The sequence below is a fragment of the Leptodactylus fuscus genome, chromosome 3 (genome assembly GCF_031893055.1).
Source record: "Leptodactylus fuscus isolate aLepFus1 chromosome 3, aLepFus1.hap2, whole genome shotgun sequence".
NCBI classification, from domain to species: Eukaryota; Metazoa; Chordata; class Amphibia; order Anura; family Leptodactylidae; genus Leptodactylus; species Leptodactylus fuscus.
In genome coordinates, this window is record NC_134267.1 from 107,640,269 (window position 1) to 107,660,174 (window position 19,906).

Below are 19,906 nucleotides of genomic sequence, written 5' to 3' on the forward strand. Positions count from 1 at the left end.
ATGGACACCCCATGCAAATACGACTATGGCGCCAACAAGGAGGAGGTGGAGTAATGTTTTGGGCTGGAATCATGGGGAGAGAGATTGTCGGCCCCTTTAGGATCCCTGAAGGGGTAAAGATGAACTCCATAATGTATGTGGAGTTTCTTCCTGCCAAGGTTCAAGAAGAACCGTGAATTCCGCAGCAAGATCATTTTCATGCATGATAATGCACCGTCTCATGCTGCAAATAACACATCGGCATCTCTGGCTGCTATGGGCATAAAAGGGGACAAACTTATGGTTTGGCTCCCATGCTCACCTGACCTCAACCCCATTGACAACCTCTGGATCATCATCAAAAGGAGTGTCTATAATGGCGGGAGGCAGTTCACATCTAAGCAACAGCTCTGGGAGGGTATTCAGTCCTCATGCAAAACAATTGAAGCAGAAACCATCCAAAACCTGACAAATTCAATGGACAAGAGAGTTCAGAAGCTCCTTTCGAACAAGGGGTCCTATGTGCAAATGTAACATCACCTAGAATAAAGTTTTGACTTGAAAACTGTTTGATTTCAGTTTGTAATAACCTGCTAATGCTTATAATTTCACAAAAGACCATTTTTTTGTTCTTTATAAAAATAAAAAGGTTGAAAACTCTGCTGTGCATAATAATTTAGAACATGCATTTTTTGTTTTTATTAAAATATACTGTTATCATAGGCAGTTTGTTCAAAAACCTTTCAATTGTACTCTAATAGTTGATGACTGGATTACAATGTCTGCAATTCATATATGTAATTTTTGAAAATATGAGAAAATATTATTTGCATACTAATTTGGAACACAGTGTATTCCCTGGAAATACAGGTTCAGAAGTTACGGTAATGCATTCTGTGTAAAGCTGAGGCCTAATTTGGTCATTTTCACAGCATTGACAGGCATTTTGTAGAGGCTCTGAGGTAAAGTTAAAAATTGACCCCTAAAATATGACTCCATTTTCTAAATTACATCCATCAAGGCATTTATCAAGAGGTTCAGTGAGTATTTTGAGGCCAAAAGTGCTCCCAAAAATAAATGTACACAGTGAAATATTTTTTTTTTTTTCAACATTAAAGTTTATTAAGGGTTTTTCAAAGGGTTTTACAAAAGGGAAGGGGTGGGGAGGAAAGGCAAGGAAAATTCAGGGGAACAATGGGAAAGAAAGAAGGAAAAAAAGGGGATGGGGAGAAGAACAAGGGGAGGCGGACTCTGACGCAGCAGAGTTACAATGAACAATGCATTTCAAGTAATCATATTAATGGACAAAAAGAGAGGACAGCAACAACCGTAATATTAAAGTAGGAGCAAAAAAAAAAACAAAAAAAAAAACAGTAAACTGTAATATTAAAATACAAGTAGTAACCATGTGAGAGCCGGAAAAATGAGTGCGAGTAAGAGGAGAAGAAAATAGACAGGCATCACAGGGGTGAAGAGGGGAAAAGGGCGCGGAACTCCGGGGAGTAATAGAACATGTTCCACAGAAGCCAGGTCTGGTGGTGAAGTCGATCATCAGGACGAAGCATTGCCAGCATGTCCTCCATTGTACGGATATGGAGGAACTCTTTAATCCAGGAGGGGAGTGGGGGATTGGGACTTCCACAGCCTCGGGATGACTGAACGTGCTGCTACCAACATAAACCCCAATAACTTGCGAATAGGTTTCCAGAACTTACGAGAGAAAATGGAGAGAAGCAGAGGGGCCTGATCATCTTCCAAAACAACTCCTGTAACTTGAGAAATATCCCCTCTCACACCATCCCAAAAAGGGCGAAGAAGGGGACATCCCCACCAAATGTGGGCCATCGTGCCGCAGTCGGTGAGACATCTCCAACACCTATCAGAGGTAGTTGGAAAGATATTATGGAGCAGAGTCGGGACCCTGTACCATCTAGAAAGGATCTTGTAATTAGTCTCCTGAGCCTTACAGGAGATAGAAAATTTGTGGCACATATCAAAGGCCGATAACCACACACCCGGCGGGAAAGCCACCCCCAGCTCCCTCTCCCACCCCCCCCACGAAAGGCCGTAGGCCATCCTCGGGATCCTCTAACAGCTGTATAAAAGAGAAACCGTATGTCCTGGCTGGGTAGTGGAGAGACAGAGACGCTCTAAGGGCAGAAGTGGTCTGTGGACGTCTTGTGAGAGCCTCAGGGACAAGTAGAAATGTGATAGTTGAGAATAGTGCCAATGGGCGGTCACTGAGTCCGGCCTGGAAAGTAAGGCTAATAATTCCGAGCGAGGAAGGAGAGCAGAGGCAGATGTAACATGTTTAAGTCGTAGGAGAGGGTGGACAGGGGGACGACCTAGAAAAGGGGAATCAAACGCTGCTGGAAAGTCGGGGTTGCCCGAGATCGGAGTCAGAGGGCCATCATTTTGGAAAAGCAATCGCATACCACTATAAATTCGACATACACCCATAGTTTGACTCGCAACGAATGGAAGCAGATAGGGTTTGCAGTCAGTCCAAAATTTCTTGTGGAACCAAGGGAGCGCCTGAGACTCCTCCAGGGCGACCCAGAGCTTAGAGCAGGAAGCATGGTGCCAATAAAGAATACGCGTAGCGACTGCTGCAAGGAAATATTTAGAGCAGTCAGGTACTGCTAGGCCTCCTCTCCTCTTGGATCGAGACAAGGTATTCCGAGCAATGCGAGGGTGCTTAGAGGACCAGATAAACTTACAAAAAGTAAGCCTGTCTAACCGCAGTGAAAAACGACGCTGGGAGAATACAGGGGACCGTTTGGAAAAGGTACAATAGACGAGGGAGAACGTTCATTTTCAGGAGGTTGATGCGCCCCAACCAAGAGAGACCCTTAGTGTCCCATCGACCGAGATCAGATCACAGTGTGCATAGTAGCGGGTGAAAATTCAATGTCTGATAGGAGACTGGGAAGCTGAACCCCTAGGTATCGAATAGATTTGTGGGACCATTGGAAAGGGAAGGCGGTGCGCAGGGAACTAAGGACCGTCGTAGGCAAGGAAACATTAAAGGGGTATTCCCAGCTCGCATACTCAGCAGTCTTTACTGCTGTAAAATCTTCTTTCTTCCTGGTTTCTTGCATCATTTGGTGGGCGGGGTTTCACATGCAACCTGCCGTTTAGCTCCGCCCCCAAATTCACATGTAGCTCCGCCCACCCATATTGGACTATGAAGTACAGGCAGCAGCAACTCCATTCTGTGTTACATACAGAGACTGCCTGTCTCTGCCATAATGAACACAATTGAATTAGCTAGCCTGATAACTGGGAGAACAGAAGAAATGAAAGCAGCTCCTCTCCCCTATCTGAAAGCAGGAAGCTAGGTCACGTGGTGTAGACACAGGAATAGCTAGAAACACAGGCTCGCTCCCTGCACTTAGCCCCTCCTCCCTGAGAGCAGCAGATACATCACTTGACTCATGAGCAGCTAAGTCAGGGCTGTGGCCACAAAGAATTGAACAAAGTAAGATAGTGGACAAGCAAAGCAGTTTTGCTGAAGCATTGTATTTAGGAAAAGTCTTAAATCCACATTAACAAGCAGTATAGATAGGATCCTTGTGATGGGACAACCCCTTTAAGCGCAGAACTTTTTGAGAGATTTATCTTATAATTGCTATAGGAGCTATAAATTTCAATCTCTTTAAGTATAGAGGGAAGGGACGTAAGGGGTTGGGTAACAAAGAGGAGAACATCATCAGCGAATGCGGAGACGTTTAAGTGTAGGCCACCTGTCTGCAGACCATTAATATCGGGGTTCTTCCTAATCGCCACCAAAAGATGTTCCATGACTAGGGCGTACAGTAGGGGGGACAGGGGGCAACCCTGACGGGTACCATTGTAAATAAGAAAGGGAGAGGAGAGAGAACCATTGACTCTAACCCGTGCCACAGGGGAGCTATAAAGAGCCCGGATACGGGTAAGTATAGATGGGCCAAGGCCGATCTGGAGGAGTGTGGCCTCCAAGAACCTCGTGAAAATATTTTTTAAAGAAATATTACATTTCAGTGCCCATTATGTTGTGCTCACTGTGTCATCAGAGACACACAAACGTCTAAAACTTGAAAGCAGGTTATCCTGGGTACAAGAAGTTTTATACGGCATAAACCACCATTTGGGTACACAGCAGGGTTCAGAAGGGAAGTAGTGCCATGCGTTTTGATTTTTGGAGGAACTGGTTTTTGGTCACATGTTGCTTTTGCAGATTCCTGGTGGTGGCAGTAAAGTAGAATTCCCAAAGAAGGGACCCCATTATGGAAACTACACCCCTCAAAGAATTTATTAAGGGGCATAGCAAGAATTTCAGCTCTTGGTTGTTGTATTAATCTTGTATCCAGAAATGAATGCTCAATTAAAATTGCTATTTTTTTCAGAAATATGTCATTTCAGTGCCCAATATGTTGTACCCAGCTTACATCAGCAGAGACACACACTCCAAAACCTGTTCAGTGGGTTAACCTGAGCACAACAGCTTTTGCAGTGATCATTTCTGACATAATCTTGGCACTGAAATTCCGTATTACAATTTTCACATTTCAACATCCGCTGCAAGTTCATTTATGGAAAAGAAATAAATGCAACATTTGAGGGGTAAAAATACTCACTGTACTCCAGATAAATTTCATGAGGAGTGTAGCTTCCAAAATGGGGCATTCTACTTTACTGGCTTTTCAGAGGTTCTGCAAAAGTGTTATAGAGTCCACCAGTTCTGTGGTCTGATCAAAGTGTTAACTGTATCCTGGAGTCTGAAACCTGGGGAAACGGAAGAATTGGAGCTTAGTAGGAAACTGTAGTCACTGGGATGTCCTTTATGGTGTTCATAAAAAATAGGTAATGGCGCTGAGTGTCGACTAGAGTAAGGATGGGTTCACACCTATACCCGGTCTCCGCTTTGGCCAATCCTGCGGGTTTCCGTCTTCTGCTCTGAGAAACTGGACAGGGGACGAAAACCCGCCGCTCAGTTTTCAAACCTATTCACTTGAATGGGTTTGCAAAGTGACCGCCTGTGTGCGTCTTCTGCCTCTCCGTGGCAAAACCTTTTTTTATAACCAGACACAAAGTCGGACATACATCTACAAAATAAAAACCTGGTGACCATGCCAAGGGAATGTTGCAATTTAGAGGAGACATTCCTAGGAAGCCCTTGCTGTGTGTAGGAGAGCATTATCCTGCTGAAAGATTTGTAAGACCTGACTGAAAAGACAACACGTAGCCGTGGGATGTTCTGCACATATCACTGAGCTGTTAGGGTTCCTCATATCACTGGTAGAAGTGAGCAGGGGCGTAACTACCGTAGAGGCAGTGGAGGTGGCTGCCACAGGGCCCGGGCCATTAGGGGGCCCGGTGACAGCCGCTACCGCTGCGTTTTTTTTTTTTTTGTTTTTTTTTAATAGGCCGTTATGGGCCCTATTTACTTACCGATCCTCGCAGGGCTGGGATCAGCAAGTGACACTGCGGGCCCCACAAATACTATCATTATACTCGGGGGTCTTTGCAGACCCCCGAGTATAATGATCGGCGGACCGGGAGAAGTAAGGGAATGTAACAAACAGTGTTACTTACCTCTCCACGATCCTGCTAGGCCTCGTTCATACTTGTCTGACGTCTCTGACGTCAAATGAAACTCGGCCTGCTTCCCGGGTCATGTGACGTTCGACGTCATTAAAGAAGGACGAGAGCAGCGGCCGACAGCATAGGAGCCGGGGGACAGGTAAGCAACTGTTTTTTTTAATGTTTTTATTCCCCCGGGTCTCTGATTATTATACTCTGGGGTCTGAAAAGACCCCAAAGTATAATAATTGTTTATGGGTGTCCACAGTGGGATATAATACTGTGTGCAGGGGACACTATGGGGGATAATACTGTGTGCAGGGGACACTATTGGGGATAATACTGTGTGCAGGGGCCACTATTGGGGATAATACTGTGGGCAGGGGCCACTATTGGGGATAATACTGTGGGCAAGGGCCACCATTGGGGATAATACTGTGTGCAGGGGTCACTAAGGGACATAATACTGTGTGCAGGGGCCACTAAGGGACATAATGCTGTGTGCAGGGGCCACTAATGGACATAATACTGTGTGCAGGGGCCACTAATGGACATAATACTGCGTGCAGGGGCCACTATGGGGTATAATACTGTGTGCAGGAGCCACTAATGGACATAATACTGTGTGCAGGGGCCACTAAGGGACATAATAGAGTGCAAAGGAGGGGGTCGGTTGAGGTCTTCGGTGTCGGTTGGGGGGGGCCATGTCAAAAGTTCGCCACGGGGCCCCGCCATTCCTAGTTACGCCACTGGAGGTGAGATGACCAACTGTCATATGCAATGGCGCTGCAGGTCATAACACAATACTCAAGAGAGGCTAAAAATTACATGGAAAAAAAAACAATATCCAGCAAGATGAAAAAGATTAAAAAAAATAACATTTAGCTTTTAATAGTTCATGGTAAAAACACAATCCATGTCATTCAGGGTGAGAATAAAGCTTTGAGATGGTATAGTATTCTGCTTATGCATTTCAGGACTACATGTTCCTTAGTCATAACATGGATAGGATTTTTACCATGAACTATTAAAAGCTAAGTTTTATATTTGTATCATTTTCTGTTTGCTGGATATTGCTTTCCTTCCGTGTTGTTTGCCTCTGGCCATGAGTCTCTTTTCCTTGCAACATAGCCTTGTGATTTGTACTCATTTTTTCTACACCCTTTTCTAGACATATACAGTCCTATGAAAAAGTTTGGGCACCCCTATTAATCTTAATCATTTTTAGTTCTAAATATTTTGGTGTTTGCAGCAGCCATTTCAGTTTGATATATCTAATAACTGATGGACACAGTAATATTTCAGGATTGAAATGAGGTTTATTGTACTAACAGAAACTGTGCAATATGCATTAAACCAAAATTTGACTGGTGCAAAAGTATGGGCACCTCAACAGAAAAGTGACATTAATATTTAGTAGATCCTCCTTTTGCAAAGATAACAGCCTCTAGTCGCTTCCTGTAGCTTTTAATCAGTTCCTGGATCCTGGATGAAGGGATTTTGGACCATTCCTCTTTACAAAACATTTCAAGTTCAGTTAAGTTTGATGGTCGCCGAACATGGACAGCCCGCTCTCAAATGATCTGAAAACAAAGATTGTTCAACATAGTTGTTCAGGGGAAGGATACAAAAAGTTGTCTCAGAGATTTAACCTGTCAGTTTCCACTGTGAGGAACATAGTAAGGAAATGGAAGACTACAGGGACAGTTCTTGTTAAGCCCAGAAGTGGCAGGCCAAGAAAAATATCAGAAAGGCAGAGAAGAAGAATGGTGAGAACAGTCAAGGACAATCCACAGACCACCTCCAAAGAGCTGCAGCATCATCTTGCTGCAGATGGTGTCACTGTGCATCGGTCAACAATACAGCGCACTTTGCACAAGGTGAAGCTGTATGGGAGAGTGATGAGAAAGAAGCCGTTTCTGCAAGCACGCCACAAACAGAGTTGCCTGAGGTATGCAAAAGCACATTTGGACAAGCCAGCTTCATTTTGGAAGAAGGTCCTGTGGACTGATGAAACAAAGATTGAGTTGTTTGGTTATACAAAAAGGAGTTATGCATGGCGTCCAAAAAAACAGCATTCCAAAAAAACACTTGCTACCCACTGTAATATTTGGTGGAGGTTCGATCATGCTTTGGGTCTGTGTGGCCAATGCCGGCACCAGGAATCTTGTTAAAGTTGAGGGTCGCATGGATTCCACTCAGTATCAGCAGATTCTTGAGAATAATGTTCAAGAATCAGTGACGAAGTTGAAGTTACACTGGGGATGGATATTTCAGCAAGCGCTCCAAATCAACTCAGGCATTCATGCACAGGAACAATTACAATGTTCTGGAATGGCCATCCCAGTCCCCAGACCTGAATATCATTGAACATCTGTGGGATGATTTGAAGCGGGCTGTCCATGCTCGGCGACCATCAAACTTAACTGAACTTGAATTGTTTTGTAAAGAGGAATGGTCCAAAATCCATTCATCCAGGATCCAGGAACTGATTAAAAGCTACAGGAAGCGACTAGAGACTGTTATCTTTGCAAAAGGTGGATCTACTAAATATTAATGTCACTTTTCTGTTAAGGTGCCCATACTTTTGCACCGGTCAAATTTTGGTTTAATGCATATTGCACATTTTCTGTTAGTACATAAACCTCATTTCAATCCTGAAATATTACTGTGTCCATCAGTTATTAGATATATCAAACTGAAATGGCTGCTGCAAACACCAAAATATTTAGAACTAAAAAGGATTAAGATTAATAGGGGTGCCCAAACTTTTTCATAGGACTGTATAAGAGCTGTACACTATTGTTTTTTCTAAAAGTTAAAGTATAAAAAAAAAATATAAAAAACTGAAAATCACAAAATTGCCTCTAGCACAGTGGTTCTTAACCTTGTTTGAGGTACTGAACCCACCAGTTTCATATGCACATTCACCGAACCGTTTATTAGTGATAAATCAAATATGATTTTTTTTATCAAATTCAAGACACAGGTATATGTTTTTTTTACTGGTACACAAAATGAACCGTGCATAGGGCCTAGGGTTCGATCGAACCCCGGTTAAGAACCACTGCTCTAGCATGAAGGGGATAAGCGGTTAAAAGGGTTGGAATTTTTTTCTATTAATGTCAAATCAGCGCTCACCCTGCATCAGCCAGTGCAGACACATACAGGAATAACAATGAAGGTTTTTATTCTCTTGCATTTACTTTCATTGTTTGCCAGCAACAAAGTCTTTGTTAACCGGTTAAGGACCAGGCCCAAAAGTATGTTAAAGACCAGGCCTCTTTTTTCAAGACTGACATGTGTCACTTTAAATGGCAATAACTTTGAGACGCTTTAACTTACACAAATGAATTTGAGATTGTTTTCTTGTAACACATTATACTTCATGTTAGTGGTAAACACTAATCAATATTTTTGCATTTATTTATAAAAAAAACTAGGAAATTTGATGGAAATTTGAAAAAAATTGCAATTTTCAAAATGTGAAATTATCTGCTTTTCAGGCAGATAGTCATACCATCCAAATACATGAATAAATATTATCTCCCATATCTCTGCTTTATATTGGCATCATATTTTGATTGTCTTTTAATTTATTTTGGACGTCACAAGGCTTACAAGTGTAACAGCAATTTTCCAGATTTACAAGAAAATTCTCCAAACCAATTTTTTAGGGACCACTTCAGTTCTGAAAGTAATTATAAAGGCCTGTATAATAGAAACCCCCATAAATTACCCCATTTTCAAAACTGCACCCCTCAAATTATTCAAAACAGCATTTGGGATGTTTGTTAACCCTTTAAGCATTTCATAAGAATAAAAATAATATGGCAGTGAAATTTAGACATTTCATTTTTTTTCACTAATACATTCATTTAGACCCAAAATTAACACATTCACAAAGGGTTAAAGGAGAAAATGCATCTGACAGTTTATTGTGCAATTTCTCCCGTGCACAGAAATACCCCACATGTGGGTGTAAACTGATTTTTGGGCACACGGCAGTGCATGGAAGGGAAGGAGCGACACTGGGTGTTTGAACAGCAGATTTTGCTGGAATAATTTTCAGCGCCATGCCTTATTTGCAGAGACCCTAGAGTACCAAAACAATGGAAACCCCCCCAAAAGTGACCCCATTTTAGAATCCACACCCCTCACAGAATTCATCAAGGGGTATAGTCAGCATTTAGACCCTACAGTTGTTTCACAGATTTTACTAACATTGGGATGTGTAAATGAAAAATTACTAAAATGTCACTTTATCTCCAAAGTTTTCATTTTCACAAGGGGTTAAAGGAGTAAAAGCCCCCCACAGTTTGTTAAACAATTTCTCCTGAACACGGCAATACCCCATATGTGGCTATAATCTGCTGTATGGGAACATGGCGGGGCTCAGAATGGAAGGAGCGCTATTTTGCTTTTGGATGGCAGATTTTGCTGGAATTATTTTTAGGTGCCATGTCGCATTAGCAGAGCCCCTAGAGAACCAATACAGTGGAAACCCCCTAAAAGTGACCCCATTTGGGAAACTACACCCCCCACAGAACATATTAAAGGGTAGAGTGAGCATTTTGACCCTACAGCTGTTTCACAGATTTTATTAACATTGGGCCATGAAAATGAAAAATTACTTTTTTTCCAACAAACTGTCAATTTAGCCCCAAATTTTTAATTTTCACAAGAGGATAAAGGAGAAAAAGCTCCCTAAAGTTCGTTACACAAATTCTCCTGAACACAGAAATGCCCCATATGTGGTCATAATCTGCTGTATGGGAACATGGCGGGGCTCAGAATGGAAAGAGGGCTATTTGGCTTTTGGAGGGCAGATTTTGCTGGAATATTTTTCAGGTCCCATGTTGCATTTGCAGAGCCCCTAAAGTACCAATACAGTGGAAACCCCCTATAAGTGACCCCATTTTGGAAACTACACCCCTCATAGAATTTGTCTAGGGGTAGAGTGAGTATTTTGGCCTCACAGGTGTTTCACAGATTTTATTAACATTGGGACGTGAAAATGAAAAATTACTTTTTTTCCCAATAAATCGTCCATTTAGCGCCATAGTTTTAATTTTGCAAATAGTTTAAGAATTAAAAGCCCCCCACAGTTTGTTACACAATTTCTTCTGAACACGGCAATACCCCATATGTGGCCATAATCTGCTGTATGGGTACATGGTGGGGCTCAGAATGGAAAGAGCGCTATTTGGATTTTGGAGGGCAGATGTTGCTGGAATAGTTTTCAGGGGCCATGTCGCATTTGCAGAGCCCCTAAAGTATCAATACAATGGAAACCCCTCAAAAGTGACCCCATTTTAGAAACTACACCTGTCAAGGAATGTATCAAGAGGTATTATCATTTTGAGCCTAAAATGCTTCCCAAAAATTTAATGTACAAAATGAAAATTGAAATTTTTAAAAATATGCCATTTCGGTGCCCAATACGTTGCACCCACTTTGTGTTGTCAGAGACCTGCACTCCTAAAACTATTAAGGGGCCATCCCGGGGGTCAAAAAATTATATATGTGGGTGTAAACTGCTGCTTGGGCACACAGCAGGGCTCAGAAGGGAAGGACCACTGTGCGTTTTAGCTTTTGGGGTACAGATTTAGAGGGACTTTCTGGGTGCCATGTTGTTTTTGCAGAGCCCTGGAGGTGCCAGTAAACTGGAATTCACCAAGAAGTGACCCCATTTTGTAGGGGCAATTTTAGGGTCTCTGCAAATGTGACATGGTGTCCAAAAACGAAGAATCTAAATCTGCACTCCAAAAGCACATATTGCTCCTTCACATCTGCGCCCTGCTGGGTACCCAAATAGCAGTGTATGCCCACATGTATGACACTGGTGTACCCCGGATAACGGACTTAATACCAATATGTGGGTAGAATCGGCTGTTTGGGCACAGCCGGGGACAGAAGGGAAGGAGCGCTATTTTGGTTTTTGGAGCACAGTTTGGTTTTTGGACGTCATGCCACTTTTGCAAAGCCCCTGAATTGCCAATAAAGTGGAATCCGCAGACATGTCACCCTATTTTGGACACTACCCCACTGATGGGATTTATCAAGTGGTGTAGCGAGAATTTTTAACCCTTGAGTGTTGCATTTATTTAGTTTCCAGAAATGAAATCGCAACTGATAGAGAAGTTAAAAATGAAAATTTTACAGATTTGCCATTTCAGCGTGCAACATGTTGTGCCCGACTTATGTCAGCAGAGACACTCCAAAAACTGTTAAACGGGTATCCCAGGCACAACAGCTTTTAGAGCGTTCATCTCTGATACAAGGTGGACACAACATATTACGCACTGAAAGGACGTATTCCTGGAAAAATGGTCATTTTCACCTCTCACAATCCGCTTCGTATTCATTTATGGATAATAAGTTATAGCAACACTTGGGGGTTAAAAATGCTCTCTGTACCCCTGGAGAAATCCTTCAGGGGTGTAGTTTCCAAAATAACGTCTCATATCAGGGGATTCCACTTTACTAGCGTTTCAGCTCTACAAAAGTGTCATGGCATCCAAAAACCAAACCGTCTGTGCTCCAAAAACCAAATGACCCTTCTTCCCTTCTGTGTCCGGCTGTGCCCTAATATCAGTTTATACCCACATATGACATTACGTGCATTATCCGGGGTACACCAGTGTCATACATGTGTCATAAACTGCAGTTTGGACGTACAGCAGGGCGCAGAAGGGAAGGAGCGCTATGCGGCTTTTGGAGTACAGATTCAGATGTTTGGTATCTGGACGCCATGTCATGTTTGTAGAGCCTGTAAGGTACCAGAAAAGTGGATTCCATGGGGTACCAGGAGTGACCCCATTTTGAAAACTGCACCCCTCAAAGAATTTATCAGGGGGTGTAGTGAGTATTAGTATCCCGGACGTGACTGCACAGCGGATGGCGAAGAGGGAATATATAAGCTCTGCGGAGGACATTGCAAACACCAAATTCCCTACTATGTCCCAGTAGCTCCTATGATTGGGGGAGTCACTCTGGGGGTCACTCTGGGGGTCACTTCTGGTGTCTGTTCCCTCATAAGCTGTAAATCTGGGGTGTCCCCTGATATCCGCTCACACAGCTTATATATTCCCTTCCTGACGCCGCCAGTTGTATTCTAATAATTTGGCGATTTTTGAGGGTTTTTGTCTTCACATTGTGAGATGCTATATTTTCTTTATTTTTCTGGTGACGCGGCCATATAAGGGCTTATTCTTTGCGGGATGAGATGCATTTCGTAATGACACCATTTTTGGGTGTCTACATCTTTATGAATACATTTTATTAACCCTTTTTTGCTGGATTTAAAAAAAAAAAAATCAATCCTGGCATTGAGTTTTACTTTTTTAATTTTGCGCCATGCAGCGTACAGTATAAGTAACATGTTCCCTTTATTCTGCGGGTCAGTACGGTTACGGCGATACCTCATTTATATTATTTTTTTATGTGTTACTAGTTCTGCAGAGGAAAAACACATTTGGGGACATAAATCAATGTTTTTTGCATCGCATCTTCTAAGAGGCGTAACATTTTTATTTTTCGGTTGACAGTGTTTGTTGAGGGCTTATTTTTTGCGGGACAACCTGTGCTTTTTATTGGTACTGTTGTCGGATGCATATGACTTTTTGATCACTTTTTATAGCATATTTTGTATGGTGAGATGGCGAAAAATCATTACTTCCGGCGAGTTTTTTCCGTTTTTTTTTCCCGACGTTCACCATGTACATTAAATATTATTTCAGTTTTATTGTACAGGTTGTTACGGACGCGGCGATACCAAATATGCATTGCTTTTTTTAATTTTTAGTGCTTTTTTTTATATAATTCATTTTGTATAGAAAAAAGGGATTTTTGGACTTTAGAACTTTATTACTTTTTTCATACACTTTTTTTTTTTTTTTTAAACTTTTTTTTTACTTTTTCATGTGTCCCTTTAGGACACTTGAATCAGTTGATGCTTTGATGAAAGCATCAGCTGATTCAGCACAGTAGCAGACAGGACACGAGCAGGACATGAGCCTGCTCGTGTCCTGTAAGCTGCAGAGGAAGTGAGACACATCGCTCACTTCCTCCACCGCCTGGCAGGATCACCAGGTATGTGGGGGCTCCGGTAGTCTGGGGTCACTGGCCAGACCCCAGACTACCTTCTACTGACATCGGCACCCCCCGATCTCGCCGCTGGGGGTGCCGATCACTTTCAAATATCGGCGGATCCCTTTCGATCGCGCCGTGATGTTTGACGGCGCGATCGAAAGGGTTAACACGTCCAGTCGGACTCAGTTCCGACTGGACGTTATGGAGGAAGGGGTTAGGTGTTAGTAACACCTAACCCCTGTCCCCCCCGCACCCCTCCCCCCGCCAGAAAGGTACCTAAAGGCCGGACGTATTTCGGCAATAGTCCGGTCTTTAGGTACCAGCACATGAGGCCGTAAATTTACGTACGGCGGTCCTCATGTGGTTAAAAAGGAGCAAAGTACGAAGACGAACAATGATTTTCTTTCCTAAAATTGCTGGGTCTTATATAGTCTTTAGTGTTCATTTAAATCAACAAAAGTATCTGACCTGCATGATTTTGGTACTAGGACAAAAAATCACAACACCTGTTTGAAGTTTTTTATCCTGACTCTATTTCGATGAAAAATGGTGCTTAGTATTTATCTTTTTTTAGGGTACAGGGAAGACTACTCTTGGGAAGAGGCTCTCACAGTCATGGAACTGCATTTTTATTGAAGGTAATTTTTTTTTTTTTTAGTCTGTGTTGTTTTAAAAGGGTTGTCCAGTTTCAGCCAATAAATGTTATTGTTTGTATGATGAAAAGTTGTACAATATTCCAATATGCTTTCCTTATCAATTCCTCATGGTTTTCGAGATCTCTGCTTGCAGTCATTCATTCTGCTTACTTCTAGTGGATAAAAACAGTCCATGGTCTGCTGGACAGAGCGCTGACTACTGTGTGATTGTAATGATTGCACCTGTGTGTCCATTGCATACATAGTTACATAGTTGCATAGTAGATGAGGTTGGATAAAGACATGAGTCCATCAAGTCCAACCTATAACCCTACAATCCCCTACAGTGTTGATCCAGGGGAAGGCAAAAAAACCCATGAGGCTCATGCCAATTGCCCTATTTCAGGGGAAAAAATTCCTTCCCGACTCCAAATCTGGCAGTCAGTATAAAACCCTGGATCAACGTGTCCAGACCATAACCCATTATATTTTTCCATGACCTTGGATTTTTTTTTTCCCCGTGATCTGAAAATAACAACACTTATTTTTAGTACTGATTCTGGAGCAGTTTTAGAGTATGGTCACATGGTGGAAAATGTAGAGGAAATTCCTCTTCATTTTCTGCCACCGTTATTTTTGCTCAGGCTAACCATGACGGGATAGCGATGCAGTGCATCATCATTCCGTCTCAGCATCCTACAACTGATTAGGGCCGGATGAATGGGCCTAATCAGGAGTGTGTCTTGAGCTGCGGACCCTGTGGCTGACTCAGCCGCGGAATCCACAGCATGATCTAGCAAGACGCTTCTTTTTCTGTGTCCTACTGTGATCTCTGACTACCATTGAAAACAATGGGAGGCGAATTCCGGGAGGAATCTGCTCTGGATTCGGGGGCGGAATTGGATGCCTTCCATGGTATTGCACGATGGATTAGTATCTGCCTCGGCATTGAGGACACTATTTATTCTAACCAAATCCCCACTTACAGTTGCTGAGATACAGTCCTACACTTGCAAGGAACTTCTACCATTCATCACTATTACCTTCATACACTAATTGTTGTATTGCTCGCCAGCCTTCTGTTTAAGCCAATATTTCAGAATTTTACTCATCAGTCCATAGCACCTTCCAACATATTTTTACATCCTAGTTCCTACGGTTTTTTTTTGCTTTGCCTTGTTTTCATGTCAAAGGTGCAACTATTTAGCTGCAATTTTTCCATGAAGACCACTTCTGGCCAGACTTCTCCAAACAGTAGATTCGTCTTTTACCTGGATCCCTCTGGTTACTGCCAGTTCTGAGCTGATTGCACTTCTGGACATCTTCTGGTTTTGAAGGACATGAGCATATTGTGCCTATGATTGCACGATTACTTGAAAAATAAATGAAGTCTAATGTGACCCAAGATAACTGATTTTGTCAATATTTCGATTCGGTTATTACAATATTTGCAATTTTTCTTGGAATGAACACGCCCGAACTGAAACTGCTATTATACTCTGGGGTCTTTACAGAGTCCCCTGGGAAGTGATCAAACAAAAAAAAAAAAAAACAGTGGTCACATAGTCATGCTATGCTTGCATCTATGCATCATGACACTGAAGCGCAATCACAGGCCTCAGAGGTCCATAATGTAAGTCAGAACTGCCAAAGATAGCGGGGAGTCACTGTTTTTCATGTTTGATCTTCTCCCATGGATCTCTGATCATTATACTTTGGGGTGTGAAGAGACTCCTGAGTACAATAATAGCAGTTTCAGTTCGCGCATGTTCAGTCCAAACAAAACCGTTCAATCAATAAACATCTCAGGACGAATCACGCAAGGTTTGCCCATTATTGTATAAAAGGTGTGATTTAAAAGCAGCATGTTCTAAATAATTACCATTAATCATAAGTGAGATAAAATGACCAGATAATCGTGTAAAATAACCGGTTAGTTGTTATGATTTTAGTTCATAATCGCCTAGCCCTAGTTGTCTTTTATTTACTGCACCAAGTTTCCTGACCAGTTTGACCAACTACTGTCTACAGTCCTCACCATTGCCCATTTCCATTTTTTGGTTCTGTCTCAAAAGAAATTGAATAGCGCATCTTGAAACCCAAGTCTGCTTTGAAATCTTTGCTTGGCAGTGACCTAATTGATGCAGACATTGACCCCAAACATAAAGCTAATGTGACTAAAGGGAGTCTGTCACCAGGGTAAGCAAATTAAAACAGTAACATAGTTAGGTCAGGCTCACATAAATGTAATGTCCTTTTCCCCATGAAAATGTGTGCCTCCATTGCCAAGTTTCATTAATTAGTCTGGAGCTCTGAGGGTGTATCTGTTGTTCTAAACTTCTACGCTACATAGTGCTGTAATATGCTGGCGTGAACACAGGGCCATGCGAGGTTCCAGAATAGCTCCATGGCCCTGTCACTCAAAGGAGGGGGCAAGGAGGGTATACACTCAGTGGCCAAAAGTCATGGGAAGGTACTGGATGACCGTTAATAGTGGGTTGCCCCTCTGTGAGCCCTGATAACTGCAGCAAGACGACGAGACATGGACTCCACGAGGTGTTGGAAGAGTTCTGAAGGGATATTGATCCATGCAGTCTGCACTGCAGCCCACAATTGGTTGGCGCTGGATCCATGGCGCGGACACTGGTCTCCACAGCATCCCATAAATGCTCTATGGGGTTGAGGTCGGGCGAGCGGGCAGGCCAGTTGAGGGCCGTGAGGTCAATGGTGTGTTCATTAAGCTAGTCTCATGTCATCAACGAGCCATGGCATGTTGCATTGTCCTGTTGGTACACAGCATCCCCATCAGGGAACTCCAACAATAGAAAGGGGTGCAGATGGTCTGCCATAAGTTGCACTTATCGAGCATCGGTCATTGATCCCTGCACCCGGACAATGGGGCCCAATTGCAACCATGTGAACACGGCCCAGACCATGACGGAGCCACCTCCCGCCTGGATATGTCCCTGTTGGCATGCAGGATCCATGGCTTCATGGGGCATACGCCACACTCTCACACGCCCATTGGCTCTGTACAACTGGAACCGTGATTCATCAGACCATGCCACACATGCCGCCACTGTTCCATGATCCAATGACAATGATCGCGGGCTCATGCCAGTCTTCGAGCTTTGTGTTGTGGCATCAGCAAAGGGACACGGGTTGGGCGTCGACTGTTGAAGCCTATGTGGTGCAGTTCTTGGTGTACAGTCCTGGTGGAAATGGGGTCCTGCCACCCCACATTCAAATCAACGGTGATTTGACTCACAGTAGACCATTGAGATTTCTGTACAACTCTGCGGAGGTGACATGACATCCATTCATTGAACACTCATAGTCAACCGGAGCGCCGGTTTATGCGGCTGCCAACATTGTCTCTGCGATATTGCAGGTCCACCTGAGACACTGTTGACCTTGGAAACCCAAATTCCTTGGTAATCTCCAAAATGCTATACTCCATTCATCTTGCACCGATTATCATCCCACGTTCAAAGTCACTTAACTTGCAACGTGCTGCCATATTCACGAGACACTTGTCTGCATCATACTACTCAGATATCCTGGCAACACTAGCCGCATCGTGTCACACTGTTTGAGCATCATATTCCAACACAACCGGCACTGGGACACGCCTTCCCGTGACTTTTGGCCACTGAGTGTATTAGAACAGTGTGGAGCATAGAGGTTTGGCACTACTAAGCCACCCTACTCTAGATTTCAAGTAAATTAAAGGGGTTGTCCCGTCACAAGGATCCTATCTATACTGCTTGTTAATGTGGATGTAAGACTTTTCCTAAATACATTGCTTCAGCAAAACTGCTTTGTTTGTCCACTATCTTACTTTATTCATTTTTTTGTGGCCACAGCCCTGACCTAGCTGCTCCTGAGTCAAGTGATGTATCTGCCTGCTCTCAGGGGGAGGGAGGAGGGGCTAAGTGCACGGGAGCGAGCCTGGAGGGGGGGGGTAGTTTACCCTTTGGGGGAAGGGGCCGCCAATGCAGGGTTAGACGCCGGCACAGGTGAAGCCAGCAACATCGCTATGCTTCTGCCCTGCATGAAGCAAGCAGTGGCAGAAGCGATGCTGCTATTCCGGGGGGGCGGAGGAGCGGAATAACAGCATCGCTTCTGCCGCTGCTTGCTTCATGCAGGGCAGAAGCATAGCGATGTTGCTGGCTTCACCTGTGCCGGCGTCTAACACTCCCCGGCATCCGCTGTAATAGAGGGGCAGATGCCGGGGACAGTTAGACGCCGGCACAGGTGAAGCCAGCAACATCGCTATGCTTCTGCCCTGCATGAAGCCAGCAGCGGCAGAAGCGATGCTGTTATTCCGCTCCGGGGTCACATATGCAAAGCTAAGTGGCGAGATGCTGCCGGCCCTGCGTGCACGCTCATAGACCAGTCTAGCCTTCACAATGCTAATACAGACCCGGCATCCTGTCGGGTCTGTATTTGCATTGTGAAGGCTAGACTGGTCTATGAGCGCGCATGCAGGGCCGGCGGCATCTCGCCGCTTGGCTTTGCATATGTGACCCCGCCCACCAATGACGAAACACAGCCGGAAGACAGAAGATTTCAAAGAAACGAAGACTGGTGAGTATGCAACGTGGGACAACCCCTTTAATATCTCAGCAATGGGGATATATTTAATATGGAAAAGGCGATTTATTCAGGTGAGCTTATCCTATCTAACTGTGTTGCTGGTTATATAGTAATATGCTTTACCCTTGTGACGGACTCTCTTTTAAAATTATCTACAGCATGAAGAATAAAAGGAGCCTTGGGAGTAAGAGATGATATGGCCCCCCACAGACCTCTGATTTAAACATCATTAAGTCTGTCTGTGATCACTCAAAGAGACAGGAGGGTTCGAGCAAGCTCTGCATTCACAGAAAATCTGAGATAACAGACAGGGCTTTATCAGCAAACTGCAATTAGCTGAATGGCAGAGTTGTAGATAACAGTAAGAGCAGTTAGTGATGTCATTTGTCCTGTGTTATCACACAGATCCGGCTCTATGGAAACTCTCTGTAAACAATAGGAGGCATAATGTTACATAGCAAGAAAACAAAGCAGCATTGTTAAAGCAGATATTTAGGAAAACTCTTCAATTTACATAAGCAAGCAGTATAGATAGGATCCTTGAGATGGGAATACCCTGTTAAGTTCAATTATAACTGCATCTGGAACGCTATGTGTCACAACCCTTATACAGAACTGCATGAGATGCAGCTGTTGAAACCATAATTCAAACGCTCAAGCTATATGAGTTATGGCCATATGAAACCTACCATACAGTGAAGTGTAGCTATTGCTTTGCAGAGTGGTAAAATAACTTAAGAATTATTTCTGCGTTATAAATTACTTATGTACTGTGCCGTTTCCAGATGTATGTATATTGTAAAGCATGGATGATATATAGTTTTAATAAATTCTTTACTCTAATGCTTCTTTTTTTTTGTTATTTTCTAGCCAAGGAACTGATTAATGACCACATTAAGCGGGAAACAGAGCAAGGCATTATGGTTGGTGCTCTGTATTGTTGAATTAAATAGTACATTATTGTATTTAATTTTTTTGTAGAAGACCTAAGATGATGATTTTTTATAACATGAACCACTGGGAGGCTGGTGTGG

At 43.2% G+C, this 19,906-nt stretch overlaps 1 protein-coding gene across 1 annotated transcript in view; it reads left to right on the forward strand.

Moving 5' to 3' along the window:
• AK9 (adenylate kinase 9) overlaps positions 1 to 19,906 on the forward strand; it is a 147,836-nt gene that overhangs the window by 9,311 nt on the left and 118,619 nt on the right. Inside the window, exons 3-4 of the mRNA XM_075268176.1 lie at positions 14,213 to 14,276; positions 19,743 to 19,795. Coding sequence (XP_075124277.1) covers positions 14,213 to 14,276; positions 19,743 to 19,795 — 117 coding nt within the window. The remainder of the gene's footprint in view (positions 1 to 14,212; positions 14,277 to 19,742; positions 19,796 to 19,906) is intronic.